General features: G+C 37.5%; 3 protein-coding genes across 7 annotated transcripts in view; 1 reads left to right on the top strand and 2 right to left on the bottom strand.

Moving 5' to 3' along the window:
• LOC146485634 (ras-like protein 1) overlaps positions 1 to 14,404 on the bottom strand; it is a 567,471-nt gene that overhangs the window by 252,875 nt on the left and 300,192 nt on the right. The gene's annotated exons all lie outside the window — the stretch shown is intronic.
• On the top strand, positions 4 to 3,840 carry LOC146485647 (uncharacterized). Its single transcript, XM_085102998.1, has 4 exons — positions 4 to 61; positions 921 to 1,125; positions 1,497 to 1,724; positions 2,483 to 3,840. The coding sequence occupies exons 2-4, from the start codon at positions 927 to 929 to the stop codon at positions 2,677 to 2,679; spliced, it is 624 nt and encodes a 207-aa protein (XP_084959124.1). The 5' UTR covers positions 4 to 61; positions 921 to 926; the 3' UTR covers positions 2,680 to 3,840.
• Positions 9,303 to 10,890, bottom strand: LOC146485646 (uncharacterized). Its single transcript, XM_085102997.1, has one exon. It carries the CDS (start codon positions 10,405 to 10,407, stop codon positions 9,589 to 9,591), a length of 819 nt encoding a protein of 272 aa, XP_084959123.1. The 5' UTR covers positions 10,408 to 10,890; the 3' UTR covers positions 9,303 to 9,588.

The raw sequence follows: 14,404 nt of genomic DNA, 5'->3' as shown, positions 1-14,404 counted from the left end.
GTTCAAATCAAACTTTGAAGGCATCTCCCTTGCCTTAGGAGTTATTGGATTTGATGATCAGGTACGTTAATGCAAGGGTGTGTTAGGATGGCCGGGGCACACTCTTTGAAATATTATGTATTACCATTTATTGCAAAATTGAGAATAGCAATGCCTACATTAAACCAAAAGGTACTAAAAGCAATTACTTCCTACATTCGTGTTCAACATGGTGTGCATACATAGAAAAACCTTAAAGCACCATTTACACTACAAAAATGATTGGTACAGCTGAGATAAAAATGGTGCACGTACCACAAGAAAAAAGGGTTGGCCTTAGGTGAAGTTTGTAGTGTAAATGATTTTGCCGTACAAACTTAAATGTAGTTAAATGCAATTTAACAAAGTTAACAACAAACAAAAGCTGGCATTCATTGGGCGGTGGATGGCTCATGTTGGTTAACTAGTGCATGCCCAGAGCATGGCATTGTGGTAGCGTATAAGTGTGATAATGTGAAAGAGACTTTGTGGAGTTTTTGGTGGCTTCATTTTGGTTTTTCTGCTCATAGCTGGGTTGTAGGGATTACTAGCCATGGTAATCCAAGTGTTAGCCACTTCAAAAGGAGATTCTACCGCTGTAGCATAATTCAGATGAGGTTTTTTACAGATAATCATTCAATGGGAAAATTTATTTCATTCAACAGTATTTGGAAGGATGTAATTTATTTTACTTTGTCATTACTGCAACATAATACCATGGTTAAGTTCTCCACATATATAACCAAAGACTTAAAATCTGGTACCACCCCCAAAGAACTGTTATCTTTGATCTAGAGCTTTATGTTAACATGATGTGTTTCTTATAGCTTATTTGAAGTCTGTTGAAACTTGAAAGTCTCCTACAAACTGCATTGAATCATCACTGTTTTTATATCTTTTAGAGAGAGATGGAAGTTGAGGAACAATGTAGCGAAGTAGTTAAACTGCTGTGCAGACTCAACTTTACAGTTTTAAGTGCATTTAACTGTGCCATTATGTGTCCAGTGGGCTGGGCACATATTGTGAAAGAGGTATTTAGAAATGAAGGTGCCAGCCTCATCCAGCAAGGTTTTGTTGACCATAAACAAGAAGAAAGAACCAAACAAGGTAAGAAAGCAGGCTACACTTTACTTTGAAATAAGAAAAAAAGTCAGTCAATTACGCTACTATAGCTCTCTACTTTATAAGACCAAGGTGTTAAGTCCATAATTTCATTATTTTTTGGCTTGGTTCTATTTCTTGGTTCATTTTTCTGTTTAAACGGACATACGTTACTCGTGCCAAGTTTGAACAGGATTTTTACTTGTACTGAAGCTATTAATTTTTAATAGTCTATAAAAGGGTAGGTTTTCATGCAATGTCCTCACAATTCTAAGACTTAAAGTATGGACACCACAAGGATCTTGCTGGTTCAATCCCAATTACAAACTGCCATTTATTTTTATTATTATTATTTTTTGGTTATTTCGAACCTTTAGGTACCATTATGCGAGAGGTGGTGTCATCTTTCATTGTTGGCCACTGGGCTTCTTCAAGGATTGTGGGAAGCAGCCATGTAAATTATTCCTCTCCCCCTCCAAACATCGTCAAGGTTTCTACAGCAAGACTGGGAGAGGAATATCCTGTTGATTTCTATAATGAAATCATCGGTTGGTTCTCAAAGGATGGAGACCTAATCCTAGAAGTAGGATATGGGAATCAAGTCGGTGAGTTAACTTTTATTTTATTTTATTTTATTTTTTTTTTAGTTTTGGCAGCGGAGGGTGTTCCCCTGACATTGAACATAGAGTGGCTGCATCATAGTAGAGGCACCAGACACCTTTGAATGTGATGTATTACAGCGTGTACATACATGTAGCCATACATGTATAATTTGATTTTTTCATGTATTTGCTTTATCGTTGTTTTCTTTGTTTCCAATACGGGAGGCCTCCAATGACACAATGATATTGATGTGAACATAACTCAATCAAATTTGTTTGATACAATGTACATGTAGCCATTAAATTGTAGTGGCTATACATGTACACTAATGCAGTGCTGGATCTAGGAGAAGGTGGCCCAGGCCCCTGCCTTATGTTCAAGCCAAACTGAGACCCAAAAGGCCAAGAAGAAGTATTTTGGAGAGTGGGCCCTTCACTTTCACTGTACCTCAAGGGCTTATAATTAATGAGCAGGCTCCCCACTTATTGAAGGTCTGGATCTGCTAGTGTGTTTTTTATGTTCTGTTACTTTACTCCAGACTTAAAGACTTGATTATAACTAGACCTACTGTGCCAAATTTTCTAGATTTGGGGGTTTAATTTAGTTCTAGAATGAACTGGAAATGTTTTGACTTAACTCTTTAAAAGTACACAAACTTCTAAATGGAAGAACAAATTTTTTGTAAGGTACTTATTTAAAAGTAGATAATTAATTATTGTGATGTTCATCTTTCTTACATCCTTCATGCTTTCTCCTACAGGGAATGCATTTATTGCCGCTGTTACAGGCGAAAGGAAAGCAGTATTGATAGGCACATCATGTGATAAACATGTTGTCTGCCAGAAGCTGAGTGCTGGGCTTACAACTACTCAGGTTGATTATTGCCTGGTTCCTCACAAGATTGAAGAGGGGATGAAATCCCGTGGTTTTGCCATTCAAATAAAACCTTTTATTTAACCAGTACTTTTGCATAGCACTATTCGACTTAATGTATTTGACAAAATGAAACTTAGAATTCTTAGAACTCAATTTCGTTATTGGCCACTGTAGGAGTTAAAGGGATAAGAATCACAAAAATAAACGATTTGGAACCAGGCCTTAATCTGCTTGAGTAGAGTATATAGTTTAAAAGTGATGTGGGGCGTTATTGACCACTTCATGCAATAGAGTTCAAAACAGTAGTCTCACAATAAATTTGACGTTTGGTAGAAGTAATTATAATAATGTTGATGTTATAAACAAGCTTTCAAAATTGAAAATGTGCTGTCATTTCAATTACCAATCAATCCAATTAGACATTGTAAATATTCCTAATTTTGTAAACCTAGCTAACGTATTTCGCTGTACAGTACAGATGGGTAATCTTCACTCAGTGCAAACAAGTTAGAGATTGGAATTACTATAAATTACTTCTGGAGTCAGCTCAATCCATTCTTGTTGCAATGTGGTGCTTAATCTTTCACTACTTGGAGCCACGTATTTTCTCAAACATGCTCTATTGGGTTACGCCGTAAATAATATTGTAGAATTTTTGGATCATTTCTTTATAATTTATTGGTTTGAGGGGCAGGATTTTGTTTAATTTTCGTTCATTTTATTGAGCATATACCGTGAATTAAGCTGAAATCCATATTTCTGAGAATATTGGTTTTCATAGAAATGCATTTTCTGCATGGATGTTGTAGGAAAAGTAATGAATTAAGCGGAAAATAAGGTCGTGCAGAATTTCTGCATCCAACTTTTCAAGCCATGCAGAATTTCTGCATAGCTTGAAAAAGCTGGATGCAGAAATTCTGCACGACCATATTTTCCGCTTAATTCGCTACTGTCCTTACAACAACTACATGATGCAGAAATTCTGCATGGCTTGAAAAAAATAAGATCGTGCAGAATTTCTGCATCCAACTTTTTCAAGCCATGCAGGATTTCTGCATCATTCATATGAGTTAGAAATATTCCTCTGGAGTTTTACTGCAGCTTGTGGGCCTTGGGATGAGAACACGTTTTCCTTGCTGCAATTTTTCAGCCCATTTTTTGTCTCCATGTATTACCATAATGTTTGACTGTGGATTTATAGTGAGAAATTCTGATTAGATTAAATATGGTTCATTACAACAACTGTGTTATATGGTGATTTTGTCGTGTTAGCAGGGTATCACTCCTATCAATAATTTTCCTGCAGTCCATTATTTTAAGTTCTTGTCGGAAATCACGTTTTATACCGTGCGAAAGTGGGCCTTTTTAACCGAATTTTGTGTTTTGGAAAAACCCATTTTAGTTTGGAACTATTGAGACGTCTTTTCTTCCCTTCCTGCCAGCTCCTCGTTAGTTTTGGTGCTCTCGCCATATTGCGCTCGCCATTATAAACCAAGTTACCGGCAGTTCGATCAAAACATACGATAATTGACAATCACATGGGGAAAGAGAGGTTTGAAAACAGTCTATTTATTGCTCTAAAATTACATATTTTGGGACGTATTATACCCTCGACGTTTTATCATGTTTATAAGCTTCTATAGCAGCTGGTGTAATAACTCCCTCCCATAACTTGTTTGGGTACAAAGGAATGAAAGAAAGAGAACGAAAGAAAGAAAAATCGAAAGAAAGAAAGAAAGAAAAAATTAAACATGTAACTAATTGCAGACAATTGCCAATATAGAAAGGATCAGAGAAAGCACCATTTTACATTGATTCAAACTCAACTATGCTCAAGTATGCCTCTCACGTAGGGACTTTCAGTTCATAGGAGCGATGTTATTTTTCGGCTCTTGTACTCTTGTTCGAATCCATAGTTATCTATCTGACGCAATTCCAGTCCCCTTGGTCTTTCTGATAGCTCAATTTTTATAATATTTTAGTAGTTAGTACTGATAATTTACTAGCTTCAGTGTTACGTACGATGTAGAATCTAGCAAGGGAGATTTGGGAAGCAAAATATTACCACTTTGTTTCACTTATTATTTAGCCGAAAATCTCTTGTGCTAATGTTATTATGATGAAAGCCGCATTTAATCATACGAAGCATGTTTCTTGTTTACTTCCAGTAAAGGTATTGCTTTGTTGTAAAAAAGTAAAAGTCACTTCCTGTTTATATAGCCAAAAGTCTCCTAAAGTGGCTGACGAATCCTTCTGTCGTTTACCTCTTTTGTTATGGGAGCCCTAATGAGCAAACATAGAACAGCTAATTGCGAGAAGAAACAGTAATTGTTATCGGAAAAATCGTTTGAATTTTTAAATTGCGTGTATCGACAGGAAAGGGGAGGGAAAAGAATTAATCAATCAGTCAATCAAGCAATAAATCAATCAATAAATCACAGTGTATTTTAAAACCGTAGCAAACTCGCAAGGAGGCTGCAACAGCCAATAAAAGTCGGATAAAAAAAAAACAATCATCAAACCATGGCTACTCACCTAGCTTTTAAAAACTCATAAATAATTCGTAAGCCTAATTGACCTATCAAATGGTCGATGAAACATCACGTGGGTGGTTTTAAAACCCGATGAAAATTCCTCATTATTAGCATTCAGTGTTTGTTTTTCTCGTATGCTAATTTCCAACGTTCACAGTAGCATCATTGTAATGACCTCTCTTGACACCCGCTTTTCCAGGAATGTTTTTGAAGCCGTTCAAAAAATTCACAGCATGTACTTTATCGGGTCTAAAACTACGAGGCGCACCCGATAAAACACTGCTTCTCGTGTTTTAAACATAATATGACTTCTGCTTCCCAAATCACACACACATAGACGTGTATTGTATGCGGATAATTATCTGTGGAGGCTAAAGGCCGATTTAGACGGCACAACTTTTGCTTACCACTGTCGCATGCGATTTCTAGAGCGCGCGCTGCTCGCGTCATGCAAAAAGTCGCACACAACTCTCGTCATTCAACATTGCCTATACCTACGATTGTCGTAGGTTTTTGAGACTTGTTTTAAAATTCCTACGACATTTTTTGTGACGAGCACAACAGTTGTAAGCGAGTTGTAGGTTTGATTTACACGAAACAACTCGTGTCGTAGGCCTGTCGTAAGCTTGTCGCGTGCGACGAAGTCGTACCGTGTAAATCGGCCTTAAGAGTGCTGTACAGGCCCGCAAATGATCCCCGGACCGGAAATGATCCCCAACTTAAAATGATCCCCAGATTGGACCGCAAATGATCCCCGATCGCCTCACCATAAAGATAGAATGAAATGGACTCAAATTTGGACAGTGGATTTCAACTTTATAGAATTCATTTTTTTTTAATAACACCAGTCGATCGTTATATTAAACTGTTTGCACGCAAATTTCACAACTTTAAAATTATAATGTAGCAGCTCAGTGCACAGTGCAACAGTACAATTTACTCATAAACTGGAACATACTTAGTACATAATTTACTTATACCATTACAACGCCTAAAATGTGCACTAATTGAACGAAATTCGTCATTTTTCAAATAGGGCGAACAATACGAGATAAATTTTGCCAGTGCAACTCAAAAATAGTTTACTCGGAACAGACCAACCTACTTGTATTGGAAAGCCTCCTCAGAGAATACCACAATCTCGCACTGATGTAGTAAGCCTTTCCCTAAGTAACCCAGCCACTCCCATCCCGAACGTATTCACTTTAGAGAATTCGCGAATCATAGTGGGTGGGAGACGTACCTTCGACGGATGTCCATTACCCGTGAGTGAGGTAATTATGTTGCCTTATTAGGCCTGGTGAAAATTTTCGATATTGCGGTTCCCGCGGTGTCTAGCTTAGGAGAAGGCTTATCTATAATCTACCCAAGTAACCATAGTCAAGAAGAAGCTGATTTCGACAGCATTGAAGAATTAAAATTGAAGTATGGAGAAGGCGATTTACTGAAGATCAAATTTGCCTAAAATGTGGGAAAAAATTGACAGCTATTCCTAAGGCGTCTATGAGGGGGACAATTGTCTTCTGTAGGTCTTTGCCGACGACATTGTGTTTTGTAAAAATTTTAAAGAAAGACTTGGAGTCCAATCAGCGGCAAAACGAAAATGAAAGACAAAATCAACATATTACACGACAACCCATTGGACGACCGAGGCTAAAACGTTATGCTCAAGACAAATATTTGATTAAGAGCAAAGGCGACGATAGTGGGCGGATTTGACCGTCATCTGAAGCGCATTGACCGATTTTTCTTCCTTTTTCGAAAAAAAAAAAAAAAAACTTGCTTAACTGACCCGCTCCTAATTTGGAAGGGTTTCGTACAATTCGTGCACATTTTAGGCATAGTAATGGTATAAGTAAATCATATAGATGTATGTTCCAGTTTATAGGTTTAAATTGCTCTGTTGTACTGTGCTGCTATATATTAACTTTTAAGGTTGTGAAATTTGCATGTAGATAGTATAAATATCACGACTGGTGTTATTAACAAACATGAATTCTATAAAGTTGAAATCCATTGTCCAAATTTGAGTCCATTCCATTCTATATTTATGGTGAGGCGATCGGGGATCATTTGCGGTCCAATCTGGGGATCATTTCCCGTCCGGGGATCATTTGCGGTTCAAGTTGCGTATCATTTCCGGTCCGGGATCATTTGCAGTTCAAGTTGGGGATCATTTGCGGGCCTGTACACTGCTTCTTTCTTTGAATCAGCAATATCCTGGGACCATTTTCTTACTGGCCATCATAAAGAAATCTCATCATTTTATGTCATGATATATAAAAGAATTGCGGAGGAACACCATTTGCGGTCGCTTCTCGCTACTCGTAAAGTTTTAATTTATATATGTTCTTCAAAATTTTATAGTTTATTTTGAACTACCCCATATTTTATAGCCACTACAGTGTTTACTTTTCCAGGAACCCAAGTCAGCTGTAAATTCAATAGTTATTGGAAGTAAATGAAGGGGTTAGTTGTTAAAGAAACTGTTGTGCAACTTCGGCGGGGGAATGCAAAGCATTATCTGGCAAGATAATTAAAGAGAGTTCAAGTTTTCAAGTTTCAAGTTCAAGTTCAAGTTTATTCAAAAATATTAACATAAAATTCAAGGACAACACTAGCCCGCAAGTAGCTAGAGCTAATCTAGGCGGGTAGTGAGAAGACTGATTTATAAGAATTAATTACAGTTTACAGAAATGTATAAATAATTTGTCAATGAGCCATACAAACATTGAAAAAAAAAAGAAAGAAAAGAAAATAAGTGAACATATGAAGAAAAAGAAATATAAATTGCTATACTCTAAATAGATTGATTTAATTATGATCATGTGGTAACTCTATTTAATTCAATATTGACAATATTCTCAAGGCACTGAAGATTTTTATCGGTATATAAGAGGTTCGTGTCATCAGCGAACAAGTAGAAAGCTAATTTATCAGACGATTTGTAGATATCGTTGACGTATATGAGAAAGAGTAGGGGCAATAGTACAGAACCTTGTGGGACGCCACATGAGACAGTTTCTTTGTTAGAGGTGTTAGATTTAATTTGCGTTGACTGGACACGATCAGTGAGGTAGGAGTGGAACCAATTATTGATGACGCCTCGAATGCCATAGTGTTGTTGTAATTTGTGCAATAAAATAGAATGGTCAACAGTATCAAAAGCTTTTTTTAGATCTATAAATATGCCACATGAAAACATTCCTTTGTCAAAGTTCGATTGGATTTGGTTTACTATATCGATGAGTGCATGTTCAGTACTTCGCCTCTCCCTGAAACCTATTTAGTTTGTTATAAAAAGTAGAAAAAGATTTATTTATATCATTGTCAATTATTGCTTCCCAGTTCAATTGCGCAAGATCATTAACAAATTTCGCTTCAGAGAATTTGGAGTAATCGCGCGTTACAAATTTTGTGCGCGACCTTGATTTTTCACCTAGTGACTGACACACACAAAACTGTGTAAAATGATCGCTAATATCCGATACGATATTTCCACTTGAAATATGCGCTTCGTAGTTGTTCACAAAAATATTGTCAATAAGTGTTGCCGAATTATTGTGTACTCTTGTGGGCTTGTCAATAGTTGGAGTGAAACAAAAGCTTTGGAGAGAGTGCAGGAATCTTTGTGCATATTTACACGATTCATAAGAGAGGAGGTTTATGTTGGCATCAGTCATTATGTAAATCGGCTTTCCAGAGGTGCTGAGTCTCTCAACCGTTTCTTCGAAATAGCTTAAGAATTTTTCTGGACTATTGTGTTGTCTATAAATTACTCCGCAGGTGATATCGCTTTTGTTAGCAAAATGAATTTTGACCCATAAAGCCTGGAAAGCTTCATCACTGGTTCTTTCAATCACTGTGTATTTAAGACTGGAATTGAGGTACATACCCACGCCTCCGGCGGACAAAGGCGTGGGTACAAATTCAAAGTTGTAATTAGGTATCGAGGGATCAAAATCAAGCGGGATATTGGAATCTGTGATTTTTGTTTCTGTCACTCCGATAACGCTAAAATTAATTTGAATTTCATCAAGTAAATGAGATTGAAAATTATCAAGGTTGCAGCGCAAGCTTCTTACATTACTGTGTAGTAAGGAAAAGTGAGAATCGGTAAATAAAGTACGTTTATGCTGGCTAAAGCCATGAGGCGAGTAGTATTTGCATCGTATGGGTTGCATATTTAGATTACTATCTGGATTTGTATTAGAATCAGTATTCATGCTAAATAGATCTAGATCATGTAGGCTCTTAAGCCGTTGGAGGTATTGTTTGGAAGGTAGCGAATTATTTAAGCTATTGTTAAACTGACCGTGAAGGTCGATAAAGTTAACACCATTATAGGGAAGCTCTCGAAACAAAGACTTGGTTGCTTTCGCAGACTTCTTTAGATTATTTACATTCATCTTCGTTAGGACAGAACAGCAAAGATTAAATAACAGTTTGTGGCTGCCTACTCTAAATCACCCTGTGCGAGACGTTGAAGATCGCAGCTATTCTTGATCTTAATGGGACGGCTATCTTCCGTTCTTCTAAGATAGACAAGACCTTTCTTTGTCCAGCAGAATTTAAATTCATGCTGGTCTTTGAAGGTCTTTGCGGCTGAAAACAGCTCCTGCGTATTTGGCGTCAGGTGATCAACGATCATCGCATCTCTAAGGCTCGCAGACTCGGGCAAGCCTACTTCAAGAGGGGCGACATGAGAAACATCGGCTCTTCTGTTCATGACTTCTTCTCGGGCTAGGCGTCTGGTAAATTTGCAAATGATTGGTTTCGGCCTACTGGATGCGTTTCTTGGCTTCACTCTATGCGCAATATCGATGTCATGGATAGTAGTCTCAGCGCCCATTTTGTTGAAGATCTTGACACACAATGTAGTTGTTTGTAGGGCAGTTTCACTGGCCACAAGCTCAGGTATGCCGAGTATTTTGACGTTGAAACCGTAGCTGTAAGCTTGAAATTCTTCGATCGCATCCGATAGTTCATCGACTTTATCAGCAATTGCATCCAGCCGGGATTTGATGGTAGATATCTCTTCTAAAGCTGAGGCACGGAAATTGCTTAGGTCGTCACATTCTAATCCCAAGAAATCAAGGCTCTTCGATGCTTCAGTTGGTTCGGCAGGGGAACATGGCGGCGTGGAAGTACTAGACTTTTCCAACATTTTGTCGTCGACTTTCGCCTGTGAATTCTTCAATTGCTTCATCAAGGCATCAATTTGATTCCTTAGTACATTATTTTCTTTCTTTAATCCTTTGATAGTAACTGGCATCTTTTAGTTCACTGAAATTAACTCGATTTACGGAGCTCAAAATAACGTGGCCGCACCGAGTTCGTAGATTGTAGGCTTACAATCCAATCCATCCAAGAAGTAATGTTTTGGATGTTAGCTATCGAGGAATTGTGAGTTGTGTGTGGTTCAGTATAGCGAGCAGTTGTGCTACAAGGGTGGTGCAAGAGGGAAAATCATTGTTTGATTCCATGGGCATTTAGAGTGCCGATTTAGAATATGAAGCTTTCCTCTAAATTCTTTTTTTTAACAATTTTTATTGCCTTACATGACACGTCATTTACAATACTGAACACTACTAACATTACTTACAATACTCACAATACTTACCACAATAACTATATCTACATTGTTAACAATACTTACTATACTTAGAAAGCTAAAAGTACTTACAATGTCCACACTACTTACAGAAATAACGTTATGTCTTCAAGTGAACTTATACTACATATACTACTTGCAATACAATACCTACACTACAGTACAATGCGATACTGATACTATTTATAAAATTATATTTGTGCTACTTACAGTCCATTTTTAAGGGTACATATACAGCACTACGACTACTTACGACTTATTTACGATTTGTACGCGTATCAATTAAAAGTAAGGACGAAAAAACAAACGAAAAAAAATGAAGGACACAAAAAAGAAAGGGAAAAGAAGAGAGAGGCCGCACTCCTAACGCAGAAGTCTTGGAACAAGAGTGGAGTTAAACATTCGAAGACTGAGCAGCGATCAGGGGACTATCCAAAACAAAAAAAAACAAAAAAAGGAAATTGAAGACACAGTTCATTTGAAACAGTTCCATTTTGAGTTGTATTTCTTAACAGCGTTCGTCTTGTAAGCAAAACATTTTTCGATTTCTTGGCACTTTAAGAAGGTTTGCGAAAAAGTATGTAAATTCGGCAGGGTTTTCTTAATTTTGGATGAGTAATTCAGTAAATGTGATACCTGCCAATTAGAAGTGCATGACGTAAAAGTATATCCTCAGTATTATCGACTAAACCTAGACAGGTAGGTAGGGTCAAAGAAAAGTCTTGAGGCTTAACCAGATGCTGTATCAACCAGTATTGTACGTTTTGTCAAAAATTTTGAACAAAACCACATTCCCAGAAGAGATGGAACAGTGTTTCTGTGTTTTGTTCACAGAAAGTACAGGCGTCCGTTAAAGAAATACTTATTTTATAGAGGTAATTTTGCGTGGCAATTCTTCTGTGAATAAGTTTAAATTGGAAAGTTAAAAGTTTAGTTTCTCTAGTGCAATAAAAAGGCAGAATATATGACTCATCCCATTTTATCGAATTTTCGTAAATTCCGCAATCAGATATCCATTTTCGCTGGCTTTTAGCTTGTGTTGAAGTGATTCCTTTAACGATTAATTTATAGGCTTCTTTGCAAAAGTTTGAAGATGATAGTAGCTTTTGGCCACAAGTCGGTTGGTTTTTGGAATTTTTCATAATCTGATCCTGAAAAGACTTTTTCAATTTTGCCATGGCAGACACAACACCGTAGTACGTTAAAAAAGTGTCTTAACCTCATAGGGAGATTTAAAGTCCTCATCATTTAAAAACTCGGACGTATAATCTAAAATGTCTTTGACCTGGCTAACTCCCGCACAGGGCCAATGTCGATAAAAGACAGGTTGATTATCAATCCTTTTAAGGGAATTGTACTAAATCGGTGAATTTACAATGTATGTTGGGTTTTATTCGTAATTTAGATTTGACCAAATTTCAATTACCTCTTTAGTGAAAATATCTTGAATATTCAGACCAGCTACATCAGCTTGGTTTAAGCTACCAGTCAGAAGTAATTTCCTGCCATTTTTCTTAGTAAATAATAAAAAAAGTTTCCATTTTGTTTGGTTGTTGTCATCAAGGTACTTCTGCGCCCATTTGGCTTTCAAAGCGCAATTAACGGATTGGATATCACCTTTAATCCACCGTCTCCTCTAAATCCTTACTACTTTCTGTGTTGATCCATGATGTGGAAATATGCCACAGACCATCAGTTATTCCTAAAAAATGTTAGGTAAATTTATGATTTATGGTTGCATTTTTGACATTTCTTGAGGTATTTTGAAGAAAAAGAGGTCGTTGCCAGAAATACGAGCTCGCCTACCATTCTCGGACATAAAATAATAATACCAAAAACACGCACGCAAAAAACGTTTTGAGTTAAGACTGACTGATTTTATGCTACCTTACCAAGGACGTTGTCTTCCATTGCCGCTTATGCTTCATACATTCTATGAATAACGTTTTCCTAAACTCTATTTTATCTATATAATTTCTGCCACTTTACTATCTGGGAAGAACTTATCAAATAAATTCATAGTTGAGAGCAAATATTGGAATAAATTAGTACTTCTATTTTAATAAAATCGCATTAAGGGTAAAATAGATCGATGGGCAAAGGCTGCAGCCCAAAGCTTAGCAACAAAGAAAGAATGAGATAAAGATAAGGGAGCCAGAATTTCCTCCTCTGGTTCGATATTTGAAGCAAACTACCGAGATTCTCACAACTGCTAAAAAAAGCCTCCTTCTTTTGCAATGGATTTTGATGCATTTGTCCGTTTTCTTTGACATAGCCTTGTTATTTTTTTTTCGTTAGCTCTTCTGGAGATAAGATAATCGCATTTTTTAATTACTTTGTAATTAATAACTATCTAATAAACATAAGATAATTATGGCGCAATTCTCGTTTCCTTTTACTTATTGAAAATAAACGTCTGTTTTTCTGAGAACCAAACACACAATATATGACTCACTCGGCAAAGAAATCGCGAGCAGTATAACAGCCAACAGTGGCTAAAATGTCATCTAGTTACTTCGTGGCAACAGCGGAATTCTAGAGCGTCTACCAATGTGTCGTCACGGCATTGTTTACATTTTCACCTAGAGCAAAAGAAAGCATGACAACATTCTTAAGCGAGATATTCGCGTTAACAGAGAGATCTTTGCTGTAAATGTCAACGTTGTGACGTGATAAGCAACTTCGATTGAGGTTAACTAGATCCCAGTCCCCGGGACAAATATCAGTGTAAACCAGCGGGATTTTGGACGAAAACCCCCGGATTTTTAGAAATTTTCCTCGCTTTTGAACTCTGGAGTTGTTGTGTAAGATATGTTGAACCACAAAAAACAGAAAAAAAGTTCGTGCCCTATGCACTTTAAAAAGTCTGTGAGAGGTGAAGATTCCCCGTTGTCTGCGAATTTCCAGAGCCTGTGAATTCAAAGCACATTGTGATATTTGCTGATGCCTCTCAGCAAGCTTATGATGTGGCTGTGCGAATGTCATAACGATGCCGTCACCAGTCGGCGTGGAGTTCTTAAGGAAGTGAAGCGCGACAGAGGCACGAATTTCGTAGGTTAAGTGGGCGAATTAAAAGGAACTAGTCGGCCAGTTAGACCGACAACAGTTTCAGAGCAGGACAGTTGAACTTGGAGAAACATGGAGATTCAATCCACCAGCAGCACCACATTTTGGAGGAGCCCACGAAGTAATGGTGCAAGCAGATACGAAATCCATTTATGCCGTTGTAAGACACCGAGATGTGACCGATGAAGAGCTGATCACGATGTTTACAGGGCTGGAGTCATTACTTAATTTCCGTCTGTTGACTTATCAGAGTTTAGATCCGCGAGACGATGTTCCATTGACCCCTAACCATTTCTTGCATGGCCAAATGGGAGGCAAATTTGCCCCTGAGTCTGTTGAAACCACTACTTTTCATTTGCGTCAAAGATGGCGAGAGGTTCAGGACATTATTTCACAAGTGTGGGGGAGATGGCTCAAAGAATGTGTTTTTGCCCTTAACAGCCGACCAAAGTGGACTTTAGAATTCCGAGACCTAACATTAGGAGATGTAGTTCTTGTGATTCAGCCAGATGCTTCGAGAGGACGTTGGCCATTAGGGCGCATTGTTTAAGTTTATTCTGGACGTGATGGCCACACCCGTGTAGCTAAAGTT

The sequence above is a fragment of the Pavona decussata genome, unplaced genomic scaffold (genome assembly GCF_977016875.1).
Source record: "Pavona decussata unplaced genomic scaffold, jaPavDecu1.1 SCAFFOLD_25, whole genome shotgun sequence".
NCBI classification, from domain to species: Eukaryota; Metazoa; Cnidaria; class Anthozoa; order Scleractinia; family Agariciidae; genus Pavona; species Pavona decussata.
The sequence above is the reverse complement of the archived record's forward strand: the minus strand, read 5'-3'. Positions and strand labels throughout refer to the sequence as shown.